This window comes from Ictidomys tridecemlineatus, chromosome 6, assembly GCF_052094955.1.
Source record: "Ictidomys tridecemlineatus isolate mIctTri1 chromosome 6, mIctTri1.hap1, whole genome shotgun sequence".
Classification (NCBI taxonomy): Eukaryota; Metazoa; Chordata; class Mammalia; order Rodentia; family Sciuridae; genus Ictidomys; species Ictidomys tridecemlineatus.
The window spans coordinates 137,356,956-137,383,522 of record NC_135482.1 but is presented as its reverse complement, the minus strand read 5'-3'; the positions used below and the strand labels follow the sequence as shown (position 1 = coordinate 137,383,522).

Sequence of the window (26,567 nt, the reverse complement as noted above, 5' to 3'; positions counted from 1 at the left end):
AACAAATATATGGAAACAAGTGAGAATAATCTCCACCCACAACAGCACATTAGGGGCCCATAAACTCTTTCTAGCAGAGTTGGTATTGCTCAATACAGTTACTTTACAGCCCAGTCCTAGGAGCAGCTTTTCATTGTAACACCCTTTTTCCTTCACAGATGTACTTTGTTTTTAGAAATTCAAACTTTGTTCACAGTAAACCCCACTGTACTGAGTGAGTAAATAAACTGGGTGGTACTATTTGGAAGGGAAATGAAGATAAGAAATTGGGGAAAGGCTAAATGTCTAATATAGAGGAATTATTAAGAATAGAAATTTATGAAGCCAAAAAATGGTATTTATGAAGAGATTTTAATAACCAGAGAGAATTTTTAAGTTATTATATCAGAGGGAAAATAGGGTAGCAAATTCTATATAATGGTATTATTCATATATATAATGTGCATAGAATAAACATTTTTGTAGATTGCAATGAAAATATTGGTGAGGATATAGAATAACAATATTTCATACACTTCTAGTAACATTTTAAATTGATTTAGCCATTCAGTAGGAATACTGGGCAGCATGAAAATTTAAATTCTTTTTGACCCAATAGTTCTGCTTCATAGTGAAAAACATTTGCTTGTGCACAGGAGGCATTTATGGGGATGATATTTAAAGCATTGTATATAATCATTGAAGCATTTTGAGATTCTCTAAATGTTTATCATTTTAGAATTAAACGAATTGGAATTAATCATGTCACTATGTCCACATTGTAGTCATAAGAATGAAAATGAAACGAATGAGGTATAGACATGAAATTATTCTAAAACATTAAGTGGAAAAAGGAAGTTACAGAAAAATAGTATATGTGATATGATACTATCTGCTTTAAAAAGAAAAAGGAGTTTTACTCCTCACACTTCAGATAGAGCCCTAATATCCAGAGTATACAAAGAACTCAAAAAATTAGACAATAAGATAACAAATAACCCAATCAACAAATGGGCCAAGGATCTGAACAGACACTTCTCAGAGGAGGATATACAATCAATCAACAAGTACATGAAAAAATGCTCACCATCTCTAGCAGTCAGAGAAATGCAAATCAAAACCACCCTAAGATACCATCTCACTCCAGTAAGATTGGCAGCCACTATGAAGTCAAACAACAACAAGTGCTGGCGAGGATGTGGAGAAAAGGGTACTCTTGTACATTGCTGGTGGGACTGCAAATTGGTATGGCCAATTTGGAAAGCAGTTTGGAGATTCCTGGGAAAGCTGGGAATGGAACCACCACTTGACCCTGCTATTGCCCTTCTCGGACTATTCCCTGAAGACTTTAAAAGAGCATGCTACAGGGATGCTGCCATATCGATGTTCATAGCAGCACAATTCACAATAGCTAGACTGTGGAACCAACCCAGATGCCCTTCAATAGATGAATGGATAAAAAAAATGTGGCATCTATACACAATGGAGTACTATGCAGCAATAAAAAATGACAAAATCATAGAATTTGCAGGGAAATGGATGGCACTAGAGCAGATTATGCTTAGTGAAGCTAGTCAATCCCTAAAAAACAAATACCAAATGTCTTCTTTGATATAATGAGAGCAACTATGAACAGAGCAAGGAGGAAGAGCAGGAAGAAAAGACTAACATTTAACAGAGTCATGAGATGGGAGGGAAAGGGAGAGAAAAGGGAAATTGCATGGAAATGAAGGGAGACCCTCATTGCTATACAAAATTACATATAAGAGGTTGTGAGGGGAATGGGAAAATAAACAAGGAGAGTAATGAATTACAGTAGATGGGGTAGAGAGAGAAGAAGGGAGGGGAGGGGAGGGGAGGGGGGATAGTAGGGGATAGGAAAGGTAGCAGAGTACAACAATTACTAATTGGGCATTATGTAAAATTGTGGATGTGTAACCGACGTGATTCTGCAATCTGCATTTGGGGTAAAATTGGGAGTTCATAACCCACTTCAATCTAATGTATGAAATATGATATGTCAAGAGCTTTGTAATGTTGTGAACAACCAATAAAAAAAATAAAAAATTAAAAAAAAAAAAAGAAAAAGGAGATTGAGATATCCATTCATGTCTGAACAAATGCATGTTATTTTGGTGGGGGAACTAGAAAGATACACAGAAAACTGATAACAGTGGTAATCTCTGAAAGAAGAAATGGAGTTTAAAGTGATGATAAAGAGGTCTATATTCTTTGTAATTTTTAAAGGTTTTGCATAAGAATGGATTCAACAAGTTACTTAGAGAATTGAAAATAAATTTGGAAATATTTACTTGTGCAAAGAAAAAAGAGAAGGAAACAAGTGAAAATATAAATATATTATTTTTATGAGCAAGATTGAATTCTGAGTTTAGAGAGGTCAGTTTCTACTCTTGTCAACTCCAGTTTATTGAAGCTAAATCCACCAAAGTCTTCCTGCCTGGAAATTTCAGCCCATCTGTTTCATGCACTCCTTTCAAGTGTATAAAGATTATCAGCATCCTCCTGCTTAGAAATTAGAATTAAATTATCTTGCTCACACAAAGGATTTATTGGTCCAGCCAAGGCTACCTGCTCCCATATATTCTTCTAAGCCACAATATTTTATTGACCCATCTCTCTGTAATTCAATGAAGTATTGTGTGTATCTTTCAAAACTTTCTGTCCAGTTAATCTACCTAATATCTGACTACTAAAAACCCTTCATTGAACCTTTACCAGTGCAAGAGATCCAGTCACTTAATTTAGCTTCTTTTGCCAGTCTATCTTGGGGCAAGATCTTATTCCCATATTCTTTATCTACACACAGTTGTCCTTGCCTCAACTGCTTCATGATCTTACTTCCAAACCGAAGCAGATCTTAAACTTCTTAATAGAAGGACTACTAGTCCTGGTTCTGGGGATAACAAGAACCTCATCACTGAACACAGTACTCTTTGGGGTATTTTGTCTTATACTGCTTGTCTACCAAATGATATTAGATAACTGGGTTCAAAATAAATGTCCAGTTTTAACATAGTGAAAGCCAAGAATATTTCATGAACAAATTCAAAGATCAGTTGTTTCTCATTGGGAAAAAACTGAGATTAAATAAAAAGTTAATAGTGCACAAAATATGGATCATTCACCTTAGTACTCATGTTAACCTGATTGATAGAATGAGGAATGAACCATGTATGTACATGGTTTAATACATCTGAGTGTAATGAGTAAAAGTTCCTTGTGGTCTATATGGAAAGACTACCCATATAAATATTCTTATGAAAACCTGTTATTTGATATTTTGTCCAATGCTTTAATCAAATAAAAACTCCCAATACTAAGGATCCAATGTCATGTTGATGTCTCTCCCGTGTTTGTTTCTCTGCATCACAGGACATGCCATGCTATTTGGAGTTCAATTCTTATAACCTGAGAGCATTTCTTATGGGTTAACTTCTTTGTAGGTCCTATGTAATGGTTGATTTTCCCCTTTTTTCTCCTTGTACTTTCAGCTCTCAAATTTCACTTGCAGTGAATATTTATTTACAGCAATTTATTCTAGGAAGTTCTGCTATCTAACATGTAGTGTATGATATACAGGTGCATCTTACAAAAACTAAAAACCCATTTGCAAATACAAAATAAAGACAACTGTAGTCACATTTTGGGATCTGGATGAAATGGTTGTGAGGATAAGTGGAGATTCTGATTCTGACTGTATTTTAACTTTATGGGAAATTTGACCTCTTAAGGTTACTATGCTGAATTAGAATGTCAGACATAAAGTTGTTAATGTGTGAATAATATTGACTTAGTTCAAATAAGGTTCAAATTGAGAGGATGAGTTGAGAAGTCTGAGTCAACAAAGTAAAATGTGACAAGTTAACTTAGCAAAACAGGTTAGGTGGGAGTTTCCTGAAACTGTTGGGCTGAGCTATTCGCATCAACCAGTTCCTCACTGCCAGAGCTACGTTTGTAGCTGCAGTATTCGACATTTTCACAGTTTAGTTTATAAAATTAATGTAAGTGAAATTATTTCAAAGGCATAATAATTTGAGGCAGATTCCTTTACTGAATAAACAACATGAGAATAGATTAATCCCATCAAAATCATATGGTTTTATAGAAGCTTGACTATGTTAATCTTTTCAAAACAAATTATCTTAAAAGTCAGCATCACATTCTAAATGACTGATCCAGAATGTTGTAATGTGGTGTTTTTGTGTCCCATAGTTTAGCATGTAGAAAAGGTATTGATTTTACATGATTTTTGCATTTATCTTTATAAAAACCGTTTTCCCTGAGGAATAAAGGGACATTTTCATGTAAGTAAAATTTCAAATTAATAATTTTTTAAATGAAACATTTTTTAACCACTTCATACCCTTTATGTTGGCTATAATTTAAAAGGCAGGTGATGATAGGTATTGATATGGATATAGATAAATTAGCACCCTTATTATTTCTGGTGACAGTGTGAAATAATGCAACAAAGGAATGTATAATGGTACAACAACATAGGAAAACAGTTTTGCAATTCCTCAAAAAGTTAACAGATTAGAGAAAAAATGGCAGATTAAAGATACCCACAATATGATAGCAGCTTCCCAAGACTGTTAAAACAAGGCTGAGAGAAAAATGCCATTAGGCAATTCAGAAAGCTAGCAGCGAGGTGAAAACCAAAAATATTGGTTTCTAGAATAGAAAGATAATGAATAAAGGGAATAAATAGTGTCAGTACTTTGCATGCAGTGACTCAGTGAGTCAGGGGAAGCTCCCCTCCAACAAACCAGAAGAAATTCTCCCATCAAGTTTAAGATAAATGAACACTGATGTCCAATAAATTCACAATCTGAGCACAAAATGAGTTCAGATACCAGAGAATCTCAGAACTCTCCATCAGAGATTTAAAAAAAAAAGCATGGAAGCAGTCTCCTGAGTGGGAGACTAGAAAACTCTACAATTTACCTTTGTTTTTTTCATTCATTCTCATGTCCCGTACCCCCCATCCCTCCTCCCCACTCTGTCTTGCTTTTTGAATACCCAAGACCAAACAGCTACTTAGGCTTTATTTTTCTTGTATTGGTGGGTGTCCATGCCATGAGTCAGTCCAGGCACAGAAGTGAGACTGTAACACAAACTTAGCAGAAGCTCTGGACAGTGATAAAAACCGTAGCTGCTGTTCTATCAGTGTGTAAAGTAAGAGAAGAGCAAGGGGCACTTTCATTTGAACTTGGTGGTCTGAACTGTGCCAGAGGTAAGGCTGAAAGGGAAGAACTGGGATAGATCCAGGGTCAGGAGAAAAGTGATGCAGATCTCTGTGAAGGGTTGGAGGATAGACTGATGCATCTCACCCACCTCCTTAGCACACAGACTGAGGCTTCCAGAAGGAAAGGTGCGGTATAGTCCCTATCATTCTACAGACAGCATGGGTGAGAGGGCTAGCCAACATCCCTGCCAGACTTTCATTTCTATCCTGTCACAATAAGAAAGTAATTTTGAACTTTAAGTCTGCTCTGAATCAGAAAATGCCCCCCGCCCCCGTAGTCTGCCAGTTAGGGAGGGGCCGGCTTAGACATATAGACTCCCTCAGTAAGTTTGGCCAGTTTGGATCAGAGCTGAAATCTAACAAAGAGCACAATAGTGGTGTTACACATAGCTGGAAAAAGAAAGGTCTCCATTTTTAAAACCTCAGCATGAAGAAAAACAAATCTCTTCATGACCATTATTGCATTAATTGCTTGACTGACATAAACTGATTCCAGTGTCTCTCCATATTTTTTTAGAGTTCTAATTTTACATATTTTGTCAATTAATTGAATACTCTATCGGCATATGTTGTCTCTAATCTCCATTCCCTTTTCCTCTCCTTCAGAATTTTTTCTCTCCTCATTTTATCTTGTCTCCTCTCTTTCACCCTTTTCTTTATTTTTTCTTTTCTATTTATTTCATTTTTAATCCCTACTTTCAATTCAATTTAATATATTATCATGCATGTTTAATCTTTTTAGCCTATTCTGTATTATTTTTCACCTACTTTTCTCTTTAGTTAATAGAGTTGTAGAGATCATTACTAGTAACTTTTATAGCATATGTTGATACATGGTTTGGATTGAACTCAGGGGCGCTTGACCACTGAGCCACATCCCCAGCCACATCCCCAACAAAATATATTTTGTATTTTATTTAGAGACAGGGTCTTACTGAGTTGCTTAGCACTTTGCTTTTTCACAATCCTCCTGCCTCAGCCTCCTGAGCCTCTGGGATTACAGACATGTGCTACCACACCCAGTGGTTTGTTCTTTTTTTTTTTTTATTTTATTTTAGTTGTAGATAAACACAACACCTTTATTTCATTTGTTTATTTTTATATGGTACTAAGGATTCAACCAAGTGCTTCACATATGCCAGACAAGCCCTCTACCACTAAGCTAAATTCTAGCTCAGATAATGCTTTAACAAATGGCCAACAAATATATGAAAAAAAAAATGTCAAAAATCATTAGCTGTTAGGAAATTGCAAATCAAAACTACCCTGAGATTTCATCTTACTCCGGTTAGAATAGCAACCATCAATAATACAAATAATAATAAATGCTAAAGAGGATGCGGAGAAAAAGGAACACTTTTGCAATGTTGGTGGGATTGTAAATTAGTATAACCACTGTAGAAATCCTTATGAAGGTTCCTCAAAAGACTAGGAACTACCATCTGTTCCAGCTTTACCACTCCTTGCTCTTTATCCTAAAGAATTAAATTCAGCATACTGTAGGGACATGTATACCTAGATTTATAGCAGCACAATGCACAATAGCCAAACTGTAGAACCATCAATGGATGAACGAATAAAGAAAATGTGGTTTATATACACAGTACAGTTTTATTCAGCCATAAGAAGAGAGAAAGTATGTCATTTGCAGGAAAATGGATGGAACTTAAAACCATATGTTAAGCGAAATAAACCAAACTCAAGAGAGTCAGTGTTCATATGTTCTCTCTCATGTGGAAGCTAGAGAGGAAAAAGGAAAAGGAAGGTTTTAGGAGGGGTGGGGGGTAGATCTTGTGAAAATTGAAGGAAGATTAGTAGAGTAAAGGAAAGGGACTAGGGAGAAGGAAGATAGGAGGGAAAAGGGAAATACTGGGGAATGATACTGACCGTATTGTTATGTTGTACATGTATGAATATGTAACAACAAATTTCACCATTATGTACAACTATAATACATAAATTTTAAAAATATGGAAAAAAAATATTTTCTGGGACTTCAGAAAAACAAGAAATAGGCCAAGAAGATAATCTCTAATTTATAACTGCCCCCCAAAAAAATAACTGAATCCACAAATTTTAAAGTGGATGAAATTTAGGACAAAGAGTTTTAAAAACTGATTGTTAAAATGATCAATGAACTAAGAGAAAATATAAGATGTAAAAGAGCATTCAATAAAGAGAGATTTTAAAGAAGAACCAAACAGGAATCTTGGAAATGGAAAACTCAATGAATCAAATAAAATTTCAATTAAAAACCTCTCCAAGAGATAACATCACATAGACGAATTTTGGGCCTTGAAGACAGGTTATGAACCTAAACATTGAGTCAGCAATAAATAAAAAATAAGAAACAATGATCAGAATATATAACAACTATAAGACAAAAAGAGACCAAACTTAAGAATAGTTGGCATTGTGGGAGGAATAGAAATAACAGAAAATATTTTCAAATCTTGGAAACAAGATCAACATCTAGAATCGGGGCATTTAGAACCCCAAATACATCAAAATCAAAAAAGAACCTCTTTATGACACATTATAATTAAAATTTCAATTATTCAGTATTAAGAACAGAATTTGGAAAGCCTTCAGGAGAATATCAGGGCACAAGTAGATGTACATCTATCAGAATAGCATCTGATTTCTTAAGAAAAAGTCTAAAGTCCAGGAAGGCTTGGAACAACATATTTCAAGCCCTAGAAGAAAAAAAAAAAAACAACTGCTAGCCAATATTGCTATGTACAGCACAGCTATCACTCAGAAACAAAGAGGAAATAAAACCTTTCCAAGATAAGCATAAGATAAAGAACAAAGAAATTAAAAAACAAAAAACACCAGGGCTCAGGAAATCATCTGATTAGAAGAGTAGTTCCTGCAAATGACAGGACTGAATTAAATATTAGAAATAAAATGGCAGGGAATAATAAACATTTCTGTATAATAACACAATGTAAATGGTCTCAGCTCTTCAATTAAGACATGGACTGCCAGGTGTGGTGGCGCACACCCAGCAGCTGGGGAGGTTGAAACAGGAGGATTGTGAGTTCAGAGGCAGCCTCAGCTACTTATCGAGACACTAAGCAACTCAGTGAGACCCTGTCTCTAAATAAAATTAAAATGGGGCTGGGGATGTGGCTCAGTGATTGCATGCCCCTGAGTTCAATCCCTGGTATAAAAAAAAAAAAAAAAAGACATGGACTGACAGATTGGATTAAAAATAAGACCCAACTAACTGTTCTCAAGAGACATGCCACTCAGGCATAGACCTCCACAGTCTGAAAGCAAAAAGATGAAAAATGATATTTCATGCAGATGGAGCCTGAAAGAGGCAGGAGTAGCTACCCTTATATCCAACAAAGCATACTTCACGCCAAAATTAATCAGAAAAGGCAAGGTCATTTCATACTGGTAAAGAGAGCAATTCAATGAGAAGATATAATGATAGTAAATATTTTTGCCCCAAACTTTAGTGCACCTAATTACTCAAAAGAAACACTACTCAATACAAAGGTTCAAGTAGACCCTCAATACAGTAATACTGGGTGATTGCAACACTCTTCTCTCACCAATAGAGAGGTGACCCAGACATAAAATTAAAGACACTTCAGATCTAAAAAGTCCTCTAAATCAAATGGACCTAACAGACCTCTATAGAATATTTCATCCAAAGCATCTGAATTCAGTTTCTTCTAAGCTACTCGTGGGACTTTCTCCAAAATAGAACATATTTTAGGTCACCAAGTAAGTTTTAGCAAATACATATATTTGCTAAAATTTATATATGTACTTGCATATCAGATTATAATGGAATGAAACTAGAAATCAACTGCAACAAAACTACAGAAACACATGTAGATTGAACATACACTTTTGAATGATGAATCATAGAATAAATCAGGAGAGAAATTTTAAAATTCTTAAGCATCAAATGAGAATAGAGATATAACGCACCAGAAAGTGAGACACTATGAAGATGGTTCTAAGGAAGAAAATCGATAGCTTCGAGTACCTACATTTAAAAAAAAAAAGAAGAAAGATTCCAAATAAACTTAATGATTCATCTCTTGTTATGAAATCACATAACAAGAAAAACAAAAACAAACCAACAACAAAATGAATCAGAGGAAGGGAATAATTAAGATGAGAGCTGAAATTAATAGAGTTAAAAACACTACAAAGAAACAATGTAACAAAGAGGATTCTTTGAAAAGATAAAAAAGATGGATTAATCCTTAGCCAAACTGACTAAAAGAAAGACCCAAAGTAATAAAATCACAGATGAAAGAGGAGATATCACCACAGGTATCAGTGAACTACAGGGAACTTCTGAAAATTTAAATTTCCAAGTTATACATGTCTAGAAACGGATACATTTCTAGACATGTATAATCTACCAAAATTGAACCAAAGAACATAGAAAAACAGACCAATAGCAAGCAATGAGATTGAAGCAGTCATAATAAATTCTTCCAGCAAAGAAAGCTCAGGACAAAATTATTCTCTGCTGAATTCTGCCAAACATTTAAAGGAGAGCTAATACTATTACTTCTCAAATTATTTCTTGAAATAGAAAGGGGGAAACACTTTAAAATTTATTTGATGAAGACAGTATCACACTGATAGCAAAAGCAGATAAGGACATATCAAGTAAATGAAACTAAAAATACACTAATAATCCTGATGAACATAGGTGTAAAAGTCCTTAATAAAATGTTAGCAAATCACATTTAAAAACATACTAAGAAAGTTGTACATCATGACCAAGTTGTTTTCATTCCAGTATTGCAAAAATGATTCAGCATATGCAAACCAATAAATGTAATTCACCATGTAAGTAGAACTAGGGACAGAAATCACATGATCATCTTAATAGATGCAAAAATCAAAAGAAAATAGTTTATACACACAATGTAATTTTACTTTGCCATGAAGAATGAAATTATGTCATTTGAAGGAAAATGGATGGAACTGGAGATATCATGTTAAATGATATGAGCCAGACTCAGAAATCCAAGGGTCATATGTTTTCTCTCATATGTGAAAGCTAGAGAGAAAAAAAAGGCAGGTCTCATGAAAATAGAAGGGAGTTAAAGCATAGAATCACGGGGATGGATGAGGGAAGAGAGAGAAGGTACTCAAGAATTAGACTGAGCAAATTATGTAATCTACATGTACAAATATATCACAGTGAATTCTGCAATTGTGTATCTTTTTTTCTTTTTTTATTGTTGGTTGTTCAAAACATTACATAGTTCTTGATATATCATATTTCACACTTTGATTCAAGTAGGTTATGAACTCCCATTTTTACCCCATATACAGCTTGCAGAATCACATCAGTTACACTTCCATTGATTTACATATTGCCATACTCCTGTCTGTTGTATTCTGCTGCCTTTCCTATCCTCTACTATCCCCCCTCCCCTCCTCTCCCCTCTTCTCTCTCTACCCCTTCTACTGTAATTCATTTCTCCCCCTTGTATTATTTTTCCCTTTCTCCTCACTTACTCTTGTATGTAATTTTGTATAACCCTGAGGGTCTCCTTTCATTTCCATACAATTTCCCTTCTCTCTCCCTTTCCCTCCCACCTCTCATCCCTGTTTAATGTTAATCTTCTTCTCATGCTCTTCGTCCCTACTCTGTTCTTAGTTACTCTCCTTATATCAAAGAAGACATTTGGCATTTGTTTTTTAGGGATTGGCTAGCTTCACTCTGCATTAATGCCATCCATTTCCCTCCAAATTCTATGATTTTGTCATTTTTTAATGCAGAGTAATACTCCATTGTGTATAAATGCCACATTTTTTTTATCCATTCATTTTTGAAGGGCATCTGGGTTGCTTCCACAGTCTTGCTATTGTGAATTGTGCTGCTATGAACATAGATGTAGCAGTGTCCCTGTAGCATGCTGTTTTTAGGTCTTTAGACCGAGAAGGGGAATAGCTGGGTCAAATGGTGGTTCCATTCCCAGCTTTCCAAGAAATCTCCATACTGCTTTCCAAATTGGCTGCACCAATTTGCAGTCCCATCAACAATGTACAAGTGTACCCTTTTCCCCACATCCTCGCCAGCACTTGTTGTTTAACTTAATAATGGCTGCCAATCTTACTGGAGTGAGATGGTATCTTAGGGTGGTTTTGATTTACATTTCTCTGACTGCTAGAGATGGTGAGCATTTTTTCATGTACTTGTTGATTGATTGTATGTCCTTCTCTGAGAAATGTCTGTTCAGGTCCTTGGCCCATTTGTTGATTGGGTTATTTGTTATCTTATTGTCTAATTGTGTATCTTTATAGTGAGTCAATGAAAAAATATTTAAAGGTTCATATACACAGCAGTTCTAATTTAAGATTCATATGATATGGCAATTCTTTTCCTAGGTATATAGCCAAGAGAAATGAAAGCACATTTACACAAAAATCAAAACAAAAATGTTCATAGTAGCATTATTCATAACAGCTTAAACAGTAGAAACAAATCAGATGTCCATTACATAGTTAAGTGGACAAACAAAATGAGTATAGCTATGCAATGGTATATTATTTAGTCACAAAAAGGAATGATTCATGTTGCAGCATGAATAGACCTTGAAAATATCATAAGGACACATATGATTTCATTTTTATGAAGTATTCACAGTAAGCAAATCTGTATAAACAGGTAGTAAATTAGTGGTTGCCAGGCCTAGGGGCACAGGAGAATAAGGAGTGACTGCTAATAGATATGAGGTGGTTTGGGGATGATAAAAATGTTTTTATTTAGACAGGTACAATTCATAACTTTATGAATATAGTAAAAACTACTGAATAGTACATATTGAAGGGTGAATTTTATGGTATATGAATTATCTCAATAAAAAAATTTTTATCAGTGTTTGCTTTCCCAAATTAAAAGGTATTCTTTTTAATGAAATTGTAAGAAGTTATTTTTTATAGTTAATGCCAGGACTTTCCAGAGAAATTAAATACCAACGCTGACATTATCCTTAAAGCCTTGCTATATATTAATTAAAGTGTAATATGCATTGTATGAGACTTACTCAGTCTGAACGTGAGTTACCTTTACCAATGGTAAGAGTGCCAAGAATGAAGTGGCTGATAGCAGATATCTGGCACTTATATTCTACAGTTACACTTTGTTGCTGTCACAGTAGTGAAATGACCCGTGTGAAAAGTATTTTAAGGTTTATCTTAGAAATATCAGTTACAAAACCTTTTAATAGTGGAAAGATTATTATGGAGTCAAACATAAAACTGGCTAGTTTTATGTTTGACTGAGACTTACTAGCAGCTTATTCCTTTTAAAGAAATTACTTGATGTCTATGAGCCTCAGGTTCCTCATATACAAAATACCTTATGGAGCTATAGTGTGGATTAAATGAGATACCATGAATAAAATGGATTATGTTCTTTGATTCCCTGTCCTACACATACTCTGTCTTCTCCCAGACTATACCTCCTATGCCGTACACACACACACACACACACACACAAAATTAGGTCTCTTTTTTGTATATTCCCATTGAACCTGGAGATTGCCCTAATGAAACACTTGATGTATTCTATTGAATGTTTATTTGCTTGTCTTCCTCGAGAAACTGTTAATTGATGTATTCCCATTATCTCATATAGGACTAGCTCAATAAATATTTGAATAAATGAATTTCAATAACATACACCATTATACCGGGTTCATAATAGCTCCCTAAAAAAGATATAATGTATCTTTGTTTTGTTTTCTGTTAGAACACAGTCAACCTGAAGTATTTACAATACAAATTTACAATATGTGGTGGTTTATATGTTAAGTGGAAATGTTTTTATTACGAATTATACCTATGGAATGAAGAGAATGTTCGTTTTCTGTATTGCAGTATACAATTTGTAATTCTATATTTATCTTCACAGTTTGTACATTTGCTGTCTTGTAGCATCCAAATAGGTATATTTAAAATTTTGTTTTAACAAGTGTCTCAAAAATTTGTACTTTAATATGCATGTTTATACCATTTTTCTTCATCTGACACTATTTAGACTTAGAGTGAAATAGAAAGCTTAAAAACAATGCTCTAGACTTATGAAAGCCTATGAAAAGCATAGGAAATAAATCATTTTAAGCAACATAACTGATACTTGCTCTATTTTTGTCCTTAATGCCTTATAAAATAATATTAATAATAGATGATAATTTTTTGTATGAAAGAAATGAAAAGAGTAAAATGAGGAAGTTTCTCCTTATGTTCTCTGGACTTACATATACCTATCTAAATTATTTATAAAGCTTTGCTGAATAAACATAAATTATGAACTGCATAATATGAGGGTGTAGAAAAAGTAGATGTAAGGTTTATGTTTGTATAAGTCATCAGGAATGCTCATTTTAGAGACTTACAGCCATTCTACTTCTTTCAGGTACAGAGAACTACAACTTAGTACTGAAAGCAAAGTAACAGAATTTCTCCATCAAACTAAATTAAAGTCTTTTGAAAGTGAGCGTGTTCAACTTCTACAAGAAGAAACTCTAAGAAATCTTACACAGTGTCAGCTGGAATGTGAAAAATATCAGAAAAAATTGGAGGTATTTATATACAGTTTTCTTTCAACATTAGATTGCATGCAAGCTCCCTAGGTACAAAGTTTATATAGAGTTTTATGTTTCCTGGAGGACCTCATTGTCCTTAAAAAAAAACAAAAAGTGTGTATGTGTATGTGTATTCATGTGTGTGCACTTGCGCATGTGCGTGCACACACACACACATACACACACATATTTCAGAACAATATACATCAGAAAGTACTGGAAGTATTAGAAAACAGGTTGGGGAAAGATCTTATACACAATAGCAACCCAAAACACAACTACTTTTAATAAGAAAAATAAAATCTATATCTAGAAAACTATAGAGCTTCACTGACATTTGTAAAAAAAAATATTTTCTATAAGGGAATATTCAGTATTAATATATTTTTCAGTTTTCATCAAATAATATTATATATTTATTACTTTTTATTTTTTTGGTACTGGGGATTGAACTCAGTGGTACTCAACTACTGAGCTACATCCCCAGCCCTATTTTGTATTTTATTTAGAAATAAGGTCTCACTGAGTTGCTTAGTGCCTCACCAGTGCTGAGGCTGGCTTTGAGCTTGAAATACTCCTGTTTCAGCCTCCCAGGCCACTGGGATTACAAGTGTGCACCACCATGCCAGGCATATATATTTCTAATCAAATGCTAGCATGCTTTTTTTAACCCACCAAAATTAATTAGGTGGTACAACTAGAAGGAAAATATTTTTAAAGATTTTTTTCAAGGCTGGGTTTTGGCTCAGTGGTAGAGCACTGGCCTAGCAAGTGTGAGGCCCTGGGTTCAATCCTCAACAGCACATATAAATAAATAAATAAATAAATAAATAGAAAGGAAGGTATTGTGTCCAACTACAATTAAGAAATAAATATTAAAAAAAGATTTTTTTCAAAGGAAATACACTTTACATTTAAAAATACATTCTGAAGAAAGAATAATTAAAACATAAAAGATCTATAAATGATATGAAATAAAACCCCCAAAATATATTTACATAAGTTTAATGATTTTTATAGTAAGAATCAAATCAGTGAGGGAAGTATAGATTGAATGATAAATGATGCTGTGGTAATCATTTGAGTATATAGGGAAAACAATTGTATCTATCCTTCATACCATTACCAAAAATAAAAGTCAAATAAATTACTGAGCTGAATGTATATATGGAATTTTAAACTGTTTAAGTAATTATAGATAAAATTTTGCTTTATATCAGTTTGGGAATTATCTGATATTCTGTTGATTAAAGTAAAGAAATGAATATTAGAAAAATAGAACTCATAGGTTAAAGAAACTGAATAGCATTATAGGCAAAATGGAAACTGGAAAATACTATTTGTAGTATTATGATAAAGGACCTATTTCATTTTAAAAGATTTCTTATCAAGAGAATATGTTACTGAACGATCAAAGGGTTACAGAAGACATAAAGGAGGAAATCAAAAAATTCTTAGAGATAAATGAAAATACAGACACAACCTATCGGAATCTATGGGACACAATGAAAGCAGTTTTAAGAGGGAAATTCATCGCCTGGAGGTCATTCCTCAAAAAAAGGAAAAACCAACAAATAAATGAGCTCACACTTCATCTCAAAGCCCTAGAAAAAGAAGAGCAAAACAATAGCAAATATAGCAGAAAGCAAGAAATAATTAAAATCAGAGCGGAAATCAACGAAATTGAAACAAAAGAAACTATTGAAAAAATTAACAAAACTAAAAGTTGGTTCTTTGAAAAAATAAACAAGATTGACAGACCCTTAGCCATGCTAACGAAGAGAAGAAGAGAGAGAAATCAAATTACTAACATAAGGGATGAAAAAGGCAATATCACAACAGATGCTACAGAAATACAGAAGACAATTAGAAATTATTTTGAAAACCTATACTCCAATAAAATAGAGGATAGTGAAGACATCGATAAATTCCTTAAGACATACGATTTGCCCAGACTGAGTCAGGAGGACACACACACACAATTTGAACAGACCAATATCAATGGATGAAATTGAAGAAGCAATCAAAAGATTACCAACCAAGAAAAGCCCAGGACCGGATGGGTATACAGCGGAGTTTTACAAAACCTTTAAAGAAGAATTAATACCAATACTTTTCAAGTTATTCCAGGAAATAGAAAAAGAGGGAGCTCTTCCAAATTCATTCTATGAGGCCAACATCACATTGATTCCGAAGCCAGACAAAGACACATCAAAGAAAGAAAACTACAGACCAATATCTCTGATGAACCTAGATGCAAAAATCCTCAATAAAATTCTGGCGAATCGGATACAAAGGCACATCAAAAAAATTGTGCACCATGATCAAGTAGGATTCATCCCTGGGATGCAAGGATGGTTCAATATACGGAAATCAATAAATATTATTCACCATATCAATAGACTTAAAAATAAGAACCATATGATCATCTCGATAGACGCAGAAAAAGCATTCGACAAAATACAGCATCCCTTTATGTTCAAAACATTAGAAAAACTAGGGATAACAGGAACTTACCTTGACATTGTAAAAGCTATCTATGCTAAGCCCCAGGCTAGCATCATTCTGAATGGAGAAAAATTGAAGGCATTCCCTCTAAAATCTGGAACAAGGCAGGGATGTCCTCTATCACCACTTCTATTCAATATAGTTCTCGAAACACTGGCCAGAGCAATTAGACAAACGAAAGAAATTAAAGGCATAAAAATTGGAAAAGAAGAGCTTAAATTATCACTATTTGCGGATGACATGATTATATATCTAGAAGACCCAAAAGGGTCTACAAAAAAACTACTAGAACTAATAAATGAATTCAGCAAAGTGGCAGGATATAAAATCAACACACACAAATCAAAGGCATTTCTGTATATCAGCGACAAAACTTCTGAAATGGAAATAAGGGAAAACACTCCATTCACGTTATCCTCAAAAAAAATAAAATACTTGGGAATCAACCTAACAAAAGAGGTGAAAGATTTATACAATGAAAACTACAGAACTCTAAAAAGAGAAGTAGAAGAAGATCTTAGGAGATGGAAAAATATACCCTGTTCATGGATAGGCAGAACTAACATCATCAAAATGGCGATATTACCAAAAGTTCTCTATAGGTTTAATGCAATGCCAATCAAAATCCCAATGGTATTGCTTGTAGAAATAGACAAAGCAATCATGAAATTCATATGGAAAAATAAAAGACCCAGAATAGCAAAAGCAATTCTAAGCAGGAAGTGTGAATCAGGTGGTATAGCAATACCAGACTTCAAACTATATTACAGAGCAATAGTAACAAAAACAGCATGGTACTGGTACCAGAACAGGCGGGTGGACCAATGGTATAGAATAGAGGACACAGAGACTAATCCACAAAGTTACAACTATCTTATATTTGATAAAGGGGCTAAAAGCATGCAATGGAGGAAGGATAGCATCTTCAACAAATGGTGTTGGGAAAACTGGAAATCCATATGCAACAAAATGAAACTGAATCCCCTCCTCTCACCATGCACAAAAGTTAACTCAAAATGGATCAAGGACCTGGATATCAAATCAGAGACTCTGCATATGATAGAAGAAAAAGTTGGTTCTGATCTACATATTGTGGGGTCGGGCTCCAAATTCCTTAACAGGACACCCATAGCACAAGAGTTAATGGCAAGAATCAACAAATGGGACTTACTTAAACTAAAAAGTTTTTTCACAGCAAGAGAAACAATAAGAGAAGTAAATAGGGAGCCTACATCATGGGAACAAATATTTACCCCTCACACTTCAGATAGAGCCCTAATATCCAGAGTATACAAAGAACTCAAAAAATTAGACAATAAGACAACAAATAACCCAATCAACAAATGGGCCAATGACCTGAACAGACACTTCTCAGAGGAGGACATACAATCAATCAACAAGTACATGAAAAAATGCTCACCTTCTCTAGCAGTCAGAGAAATGCAAATCAAAACCACCCTAAGATACCATCTCACTCCAGTAAGATTGGCAGCCATTAGGAAGTCAAACAACAACAAGTGCTGGCGAGGATGTGGGGAAAAGGGTACTCTTGTACATTGCTGGTGGGACTGCAAATTGGTTCGACCAATTTGGAAAGCAGTATGGAGATTCCTGGGAAAGCTGGGAATGGAACCAACATTTGATCCAGCTATTGCCCTTCTAGGACTATTCCCTGAAGACCTTAAAAGAGCGTACTACAGGGATACTGCCACATCGATGTTCACAGCAGCACAATTCACAATAGCTAGACTGTGGAACCAACCCAGATGCCCTTCAATGGATGAATGGATTAAAAAAATGTGGCATTTATACACCATGGAGTATTATTCTGCATTAAAAAATGACAAAATCATGGAATTCGCAGGGAAATGGATGGCACTAGAACAGATTATGCTTAGTGAAGCTAGCCAATCCCTAAAAAACAAATACCAGATGTCTTCTTTGATATAATGAGAGCAACTAAGAATAGAGTAGGGAGGAAGAGCAGGAAGAAAATATTAACATTAAACAGAGACACGAGGTGGGAGGGAAAGGGAGAGAAAAGGGGAATTGCATGGAAATGGAAAGAGACTCTCATTGTTATAAAAAACTACATATAAGAGGTTGTGAGGGGAAAGGGGGAAAAAAAACAAGGAGAGAAACGAATTACAGTAAACGGGATAAAAAGAGAAATGGGGGGGAGGGGGGATAGTAGAGGATAGGAAAGATAGCAGAATACAACAGTTACTAGTATGGCATTATGTAAAAATGTGTATGTGTAACCGATGTGATTCTGCAATCTGTATTTGGGGTAAAAATGGGAGTTCATAACTCACTTGAAACTAATGTTTGAAATATGATATGTCAAGAGCCTTGTAATGATTTGAACAACCAATAAAAAAAAATAAATTAAAAAATAAATAAATAAATAAATTAAAAAAAAAAATCATGATAGAACAGTGAAACATTGTTCAAATAAACTTCTAGAGAATATGAAAATAACATCCAAAAAAAAAATTTATCGGATATTGAAGCATTATCCCTAAATTATAATGTAAGGTATCACATAATAGGATAAATGTCATAATATACAACCTTTTGTAAATCTGCAAATATATGTGGTGTGTGTGTGTTACATATTCAAATATCGAAATAATTCTTTTTTTTAAGTATTTATTCTTAAGTTTTAGGTGGACATAATATCTTTATTTTACATTTACGTGGTGCTTAGGATCGAATCCAGTGCCTCGTGCATGCTAAGCGAGCACTCTACCTCTGAGCCACAACCCCAGCCCCCCAAAAAAATTCTTTTTAACTATTTTTATTTACCTGTCCTCACAAAACTACTTTTAAAGATCTGAAATGATTTTATTGTTTTTGTAAAACAATTTTGCATTGTGCATTTATAATGATATGTCTTAAATATGTAAAAAGCTTCATGCACAGATATTCATTGTGGTATTATTTATAATAGCAGAGAACAAAAAACTATAAAATCCTATTATTGAAGAATGGTAACATTAAAAAATGTTTTTGTGTAATTAACATTTTAAGATCAATTGATATTTTAAGACCACATAGTAACATGTAAAATACACTTTTATAATAATATAAGGTGAAAACAGCCCTTTACACAGGTGTATACATTAGATTTTTTAAAATGTCTGAGGATATCTTGAAGAAATGTACCATAAACTTAATAGTAGCTGTAATTGATTAATAAATAGCCCATACCAGGTGAGTTGGGGCATGTCTATAATCCCAGCAGCTCAGTAGGCTGAAGCAGGAGGATCTCAAGTTCAAAGCTGGCTTGAGCAATTTAGGGAGACCCTATCTCAAAATAAAAAATGAAAAGGGTTGGGGATATGACTTAGTATCTAAGCACTCCTGGGTTCAATTCTCCATGCCAAATAATAATAAATAAAATGAGTAGACCATGGGTAGGTTTATGCTTTATTTCTACTTTGTTGTTGATAGAAAAGTTGAATGACTTAGGGGGTTGGGGATTAAAATTATGGCATTTGCAGGTAAATGGATGGAGTTAGAGAAGATGATGCTAAGTGAAGTTAGCCAATCCCAAAAACAAATGCCGATTGTTTTCTTTGATATAAGGGGGCTGATTCATAGTGGGATAGGGAAAGGGAGCATGGGAGGAATAGACGAACTCTAGAATAGGGCAGAGGGGTGGGAGGGGAAGAAAGGGGTTATGGGGTTCTAAACGATGGTGGAATGTAATGACCATTATTATCCAAAGCGTAAATAAGAAGACACAAAAAATAAATAAATAAATAGTTGAATTACTTAAGGACTGCAAAATTGACAAGTAACTGAGTTGTTGTAATTGGGAGCTCACATCTGATCAGACTGACCTCATACCTCGTAGTTTTGACCACTACATTATTCAAGAAATAATTAAAAGTGTTTATTGCAATAATCCCTGAACAATTACACTTTTGAAAAGTTCGATGATTAGTAAAACTAAGTTTAACAAGATAAGGGATCTCAGGACTGGGCGTGGCTGGGCACAGCTGGGCATGAAGGTACCTGCCTATAATCCCAGCTACTGGAGAGGCTGAGGCAGAAAGATTGAAAGTTGGAGGTCAGCTCAACAATTTAGCAAGACCCTGTCTCAAAATAAAAAACATAAAGGGCTAGGGATGTAGCTTAGTGGTAGAGTGCCCTGGGTTCAATCCCCAGTACTGTAGGGTGGGGATGGGGTGTTGGATAAAGGGTCTCAGAAAATAAAACCTTCGTGAAAAATACAAAAATGGTTATTGATTATATTTATGATTGAAAATAACAAGAAAAAGTTATAGATGGTATCTTCTTCTAAAGCAAATCAATGTTCTGCACTTAGAACTTTTTTCATATACCTTCTTCAGGAAACTCCTGCAGTCATAATCTGATTCTCCCACACAATTTCAGATAATCTCACAATTTAGCTATTATTGGATATTTATCTTTTGCAAGTTGCATTTTCCATAGTTAATTTTAATGATTCCTAGCAAAACACCTTTTCTTTTCCTTTTCACATTGAATCACTGTGTTTAAGAATGTTTCTTGGAGCTGGAGTTAGGTGATAGATGGAAACTATTTATATTTAAAAATACAGAAGCACTGCTCTTTTGGTACTCCTGAAAACAAAAAAGCCTCACAAACCAATACTTTATCACACAAATAAAGCTCAGGATATACAGAACTGATGTTTTCCAAACAATTCTCTAAACCAAACCTCCTAAAGGTTGCAACTTAGAATTTGAAAAACACCGTCCACTTAGTCTGTGGATATAGGTAACTAGTAATTTTTATATTCATTTATTTAAAGGTCTTATATGGAGAAGCACAGTTTGGGGGAAATTCTTTACATTTTCTCCATTTGTTACCCTGAGGTCTTGAAGTGTCAGGGACTATTCATTTACCATTGTGTCACCAGTGCCCAACACAGTACTTCCCCCATGGCAGATGCTTGTTAAGTATTTAACGAATGAAAGAATGGTTTGATTAAGGCTAATATAGTTCCATTTTTTAAATCTTTTTAACTCTGAAAAGTATTTGTTTCTGAGACAATTCTTACTTATAATGAAGTGAAATAATTTCATGAAAGGTAAAAATTATGGATTTATAGAACTTTATTCAATATTTTTATTGATTTTTAACTTGGGAATGATTTATTTTATTTTTGCTTTAATCATTAATTAATTGGCAAAGGCTCCCAAATACCAGTCTCTTTTTGAAGCAGTTTTTGACACATAATTATATATTATCATTCGGTTAATGCATCTATTATGTAAGGGAAGGAATCTCCCACTGTGTGAGCTTGATATTTAATCATTTCCTCAAAGTAATTTACCTATTTTATATCTCCATGTTTAAATTCATATGTTGTTTTTTCTTCTAAAGCATCTTTAATATAATACCTCTCCATAGGTCAAATAATCAAGTTTTTTTTTTGGGGGGGGGGGTTGTTTTGTTTTGTTTTGTTTTGGCTTTTCAGAAGCAATAATAAATTTATTCCTAGGAGTCACTCCTCCATGCTAGGAAAAGAAGATTATAGGTTATATTTCTCAATTTATTACTTTTTAAATCTTTTCTTCAAATAATACTTTATGAAATAGCTCATCTTTGACATTTTGATTCTTTATCTCTTTAGATAGACTATTTGTGTAATTTCTCTTTGTGTGATTTCTTGGGGGGGGGATACAGATGAAAAAGTATCAGCTATACATTAGGAGAATAGTTATTTAATACTATCTTTATTCACCCTGTCTTTAACAGAAGAATTTATCAGTATTATCAGCCACTAGATTATTTATAAATTACACCCCAATGTAATGAAATCCATGAAGGTACCAAATTGTTCTACTGAGCAATGCTTTTTTTTATAATAAATTACAAAATTTCTAGAAAACACATTCCTAGCCAGCAAGAAGAAAGAAAAAATAATGCTAAAACAGTGAATTTTTGTTTTCCTGACCCAAAGACACTAAAAATTATCCTAAAAATATTATTCCCATGTTATTCCTTCTCCACCCTCCAAAGGAGTGTATTTGAAAGGTGGGGGACAAAGTTTTATTTGCTTTTGGAAGAAATTTTTGTTGAAATTTGAAGGAGATAACATGGAGTAAGTTAAGGAACATTAAATTGTAGTTTCTGCTCATTAAGAATTGTAAATCTTCTTTATCTTCTGTGTCATCTTTTTCTACATCACAGAAAGCATATAATCATATACAGTCGTTAAAGTGAACTTCATGTCATTAGAGAAAGTAAGTTGTCTTCAGAAGGATTAATTATAGAGAATTCAGGATAATTAAATCAGTGGAGTTCTATTTCCATGAGCTATTTAATACAAAGTTCTCATAATTCTGTTTCTTATGGTAATAGCAGTATTTTTGCTAAGCACTATAAATTTAGCATCTCATTTAATCTTCCAACAATGTTATGTGGTATAAAGAAAGAGTAACTAATTGCCTACAATCACAGCTACTAGGTGTTAAAGTGATACTGAAATCCATGTCTTTCTGGCACCAAACCATACTGCATAATGTTCTTTTACCTCTCATGAAACAGTATATTACTCATGCTGTATTAGGGATAGTAACACTCCATGATTTAGTCAGTTCCTAGTATATAAATTTTCTAGATAATGGAAATTTACTTTAAGCATTAAAACAGTGCTTCGTTACTGGAAGCATCTATTTTTTTTTAGCTAATTCATTGTTATGATCATATCGATTTCTTCAGTGAGCAACCATTGAAGAATGTAGGATTCTTTTGACCTTATACAAAATTCCAATTCTTTTGCATCTCTTTTTTAAACTTTTTTAAATTCTTTCTTTCTTTACCAAGGCATTTTCTGATACTGCTCCAAGCAGTACTTCACATTTACCTTTTGATTTGTTGCTTTGAATTTATGACTGTTCAGGAAACCCAAAATGTTATTAAAACCATGGAAAGAGTAGATTAAATAAGCTCTGATGGAAAACTGTAGGACTCATTATGAGTATATTGTTTTTACACACAGTTTTGTAAGCCTTATTCAAATGCCTGTGATTGCTGATAAATGACCTGCAGGTAAGTTTGATGTTGTTATAGTTTTTAATTCTAAAAAAGCAAATACTAATATTACGCCTATAACTATTTGTGAGTTTTAAATTTATTTTTATTCAGCTTATATAAGAAAAAATATTTAACAATTTTCAGTTTAAAACAACTGATTTACTTTAGAAACAAATGTATTTTATTTCCTGATAAGGCATCTCAATTGAGCTACTTTCTGTTAATATTTAAATAATTACAGAGAGAAGATATATCTTTGTGTCATGTTTTTGTCTTAACTGTGAACCTATTTCTTAATTCTGTGAACCTTTGTAATTCTTTTCTTCCACTATTAGGTTTTAACTAAAGAATTTTATAGTCTCCAAGCCTCTTCTGAAAAACGCATTACTGAACTTCAAGCACAGAATTCTGAGCACCAGGCAAGGCTAGACATTTATGAGAAATTGGAAAAAGAGCTAGATGAAATAATAATGCAAACAGCAGAAAGTAAGTCTCCCTGCATCTCCCACCCGCCCCCCCCCCAACACACATATAGTCTTTTTTTCTGGCAACAGGAGGAACCTGACATCATTTCTAGAACTACTTTGGTATGTATTTCCTTAAAATATAATTGGGGGACCATATTTTAAAGAATACTCCATATTTCAAATATTGGTTCATGTTAACTTTCAACAGTTGAAATTAAAAACAGGTTAAACATGATACATTTCAGTCAACAATTAAATATTTTCATTTATCAAGAAATAAGGATATACAGGAATCAATAAACAGGATTATATCAAACAAAAAAGCTTCTTCACTGCAAAGGAAAAAATCAAGAACATGAAGAGAGAACCTACTGAATAGGAGAAAATCTTTGCCCACATGTACCTCAGATAGAGGATTAATCTCTAGGATATATAAAGTACTCAAAAAAATTAACACCAAAAAAGCAAATAACCTGATCAAAAAATGGGCAAAGGAACTAAACAGACACTTCATAGAAGAAGAAATACAAATGGTCAGCAAATATACTTAAAAATGTGAAACATCAGCAATTGGAAAAATGCAAATTAAAACTACACTGAGATTTTTACCTTAATGCAGTCAGAATGGCAATCATTAAGAATATAAATAACAACAAATATTGGCAAAGATGTGGGGAAAAGGGTACACTCATATATTGCTGGTGGGACTGCAAATTGGTGTAACAACTCTAAAAAGCAGCATGGGGATTCCTCAGAAAACTTGGAATGGAACCACCATTTCACCCAGTCATCCCACTCTTCGGCATATACCCGAAGAACTTAAAATCAGGATACTGTAGTGACACAGCCATATAAATGTTCATAGAAGCTCAATTCACAATAGCTAAGCTATGGAACCAACCTAAGTGCCCTTCAATAGATGAATGGATAAAGAAAATGTGGTACATATACATGATGGGATATTAACTCAGCCATAAAGAAGAATGAAATTATGGCATTTTCCAGTAAATTAATGGAACTGGAGGCTATCATGCTAAGTGAAATAAGGCAATCTCAAAAAAACTAAAGGCTGTTTTCTCTAATAAACGGATACTGACTTACAAAAGCAGGGAGGTGGGGTGGAGGGGGGGGTGGAGGTTGGACCAGGTAATGGGGGAAGGGAGGAGGGATGGGAATGAGAAAGATAGTTGAATGAATTGGACATAACTTTCCTATGTTGATATATGAATACACGACCAGTATAACTCCACATTATGTACAACCACAAGAATGTGAAGTTAGACTTTTAGTTATTAGTCAAAACAATTCTACTGTCATGTATAACTAAAAATTACAAAAAAGTAAAAAAAAAAAAGAAGAAGAAGAAGAAGAAGTAGTAGTAGGGATATAGAGTTCATGCAAAAAATTCTTACCTCATAAGGGTTCCTAGTCTTTGAAGTGGCAAAATAGGTGCTATCTACAAGTGATATTCAGTTCTTTATAGAATATACAAAAGAGATCATGGGATTATACACACGCACTGCTGCACCTGGCTAAGAACAGTTTTTAATTTTGATGTCTTCTATATCACTTTTTCTTTTATAGCAATTGACTTCAGGCCCCTGTCTAAAAAATCTTTACCTACTCTAAGTTTATAATTTTGACTATTACATTTAGGTTTCGTTTCAAAGTAACAAAGATGTCCATGTCCCCATCTCTAGAATCTGTAAATATTTTACCTTATATGGCAAAAGAGGCTTTGTTGATATAATTAAGAATCCTGACATGAGATTGTCCTGGTAATAATAGCTGGGTAGTCCTAGTATAATCACAAGGATCTTTATAAAAGGAAAGGTTGATAAGGGGAGGTTTGGGGGTAGTGAAATTGATCAAATTACAATGTAATGATATAATGTTATATATGATAATGCCAGAAAATGTACTGTGTAGTTAATATGCACCAATTTTTAAAAAATAAAAAGAGGGGAGGTTGATATGGTGATGAAAGTATAATTCAGAGAGAATTCAAAGATGTTATGCTGATGGCCTTGAAAATGGAGAAGGGAAGTGTACTAATAGGGCATCAAAGCAGCCCCTGGAAACTGGAAAAGGCCAGGAAGTGGATTCTCCCTGAGAACCTTCATACAGAACCAGCTCTATCAACACTTGTCCTTCAGTTCAGTGAAGTAGGCTTCTGACCTCTAGAACTACAAGATAATCAATTTGTATGGCTTTAAGTCTGATAACGTTATAGCAGCAATAGGAAAGTAATATACTGGAATATAAAAAGAACTCAGGCAAATCAATGATTAAAAAAAAAAAGCCCAATTTAAAACATGGGCAAAAGATTTGAACAAATACTAGCCAGTAAGCACCGTAAGATATTCAACAATATTATTCAGGAGGGAAATTTAAATTAAAAGCCTGATGAGATAGTATTACAAACTCACCAGAATGGCTAAAATTAGAAAGATTATCTACACAAAATATTGGTGAGAATTTAGAGCAATTGACTGGTTTTATAGAAATAACCAATCTCTATAGTGACCAGCAATTGCATCCTAATTCTTTACCCAAAAGAAAAGAAAAGAAAGCCTATATGCAAAAAATATTTCTAGTAGAATATTCATAGGAGCTTTATTCATAATAAAAACTTGCAACAGTCCAAGTGTTTATCACAGAAAAATGTTTAAATAAACCATCATGTATTTATACAATAGAACTACTCTATGAAAAGAAATCAACAGC

At 33.9% G+C, this 26,567-nt stretch overlaps 1 protein-coding gene across 3 annotated transcripts in view; it reads left to right on the top strand.

The window, feature by feature from the left end:
* Window positions 1-26,567, top strand: part of Pibf1 (progesterone immunomodulatory binding factor 1) — a 222,394-nt gene that overhangs the window by 104,170 nt on the left and 91,657 nt on the right. For all 3 annotated transcript variants that reach the window (XR_005732060.2, XM_078015798.1, XM_005324816.5), the window contains exons 11-12: window positions 13,662-13,827; window positions 23,709-23,859. Coding sequence is in view for 2 of the 3 variants with exons in the window: in XM_078015798.1 (XP_077871924.1) it covers window positions 13,662-13,827; window positions 23,709-23,859 (317 nt within the window). In the remaining variant the exon portion in view is untranslated. The remainder of the gene's footprint in view (window positions 1-13,661; window positions 13,828-23,708; window positions 23,860-26,567) is intronic.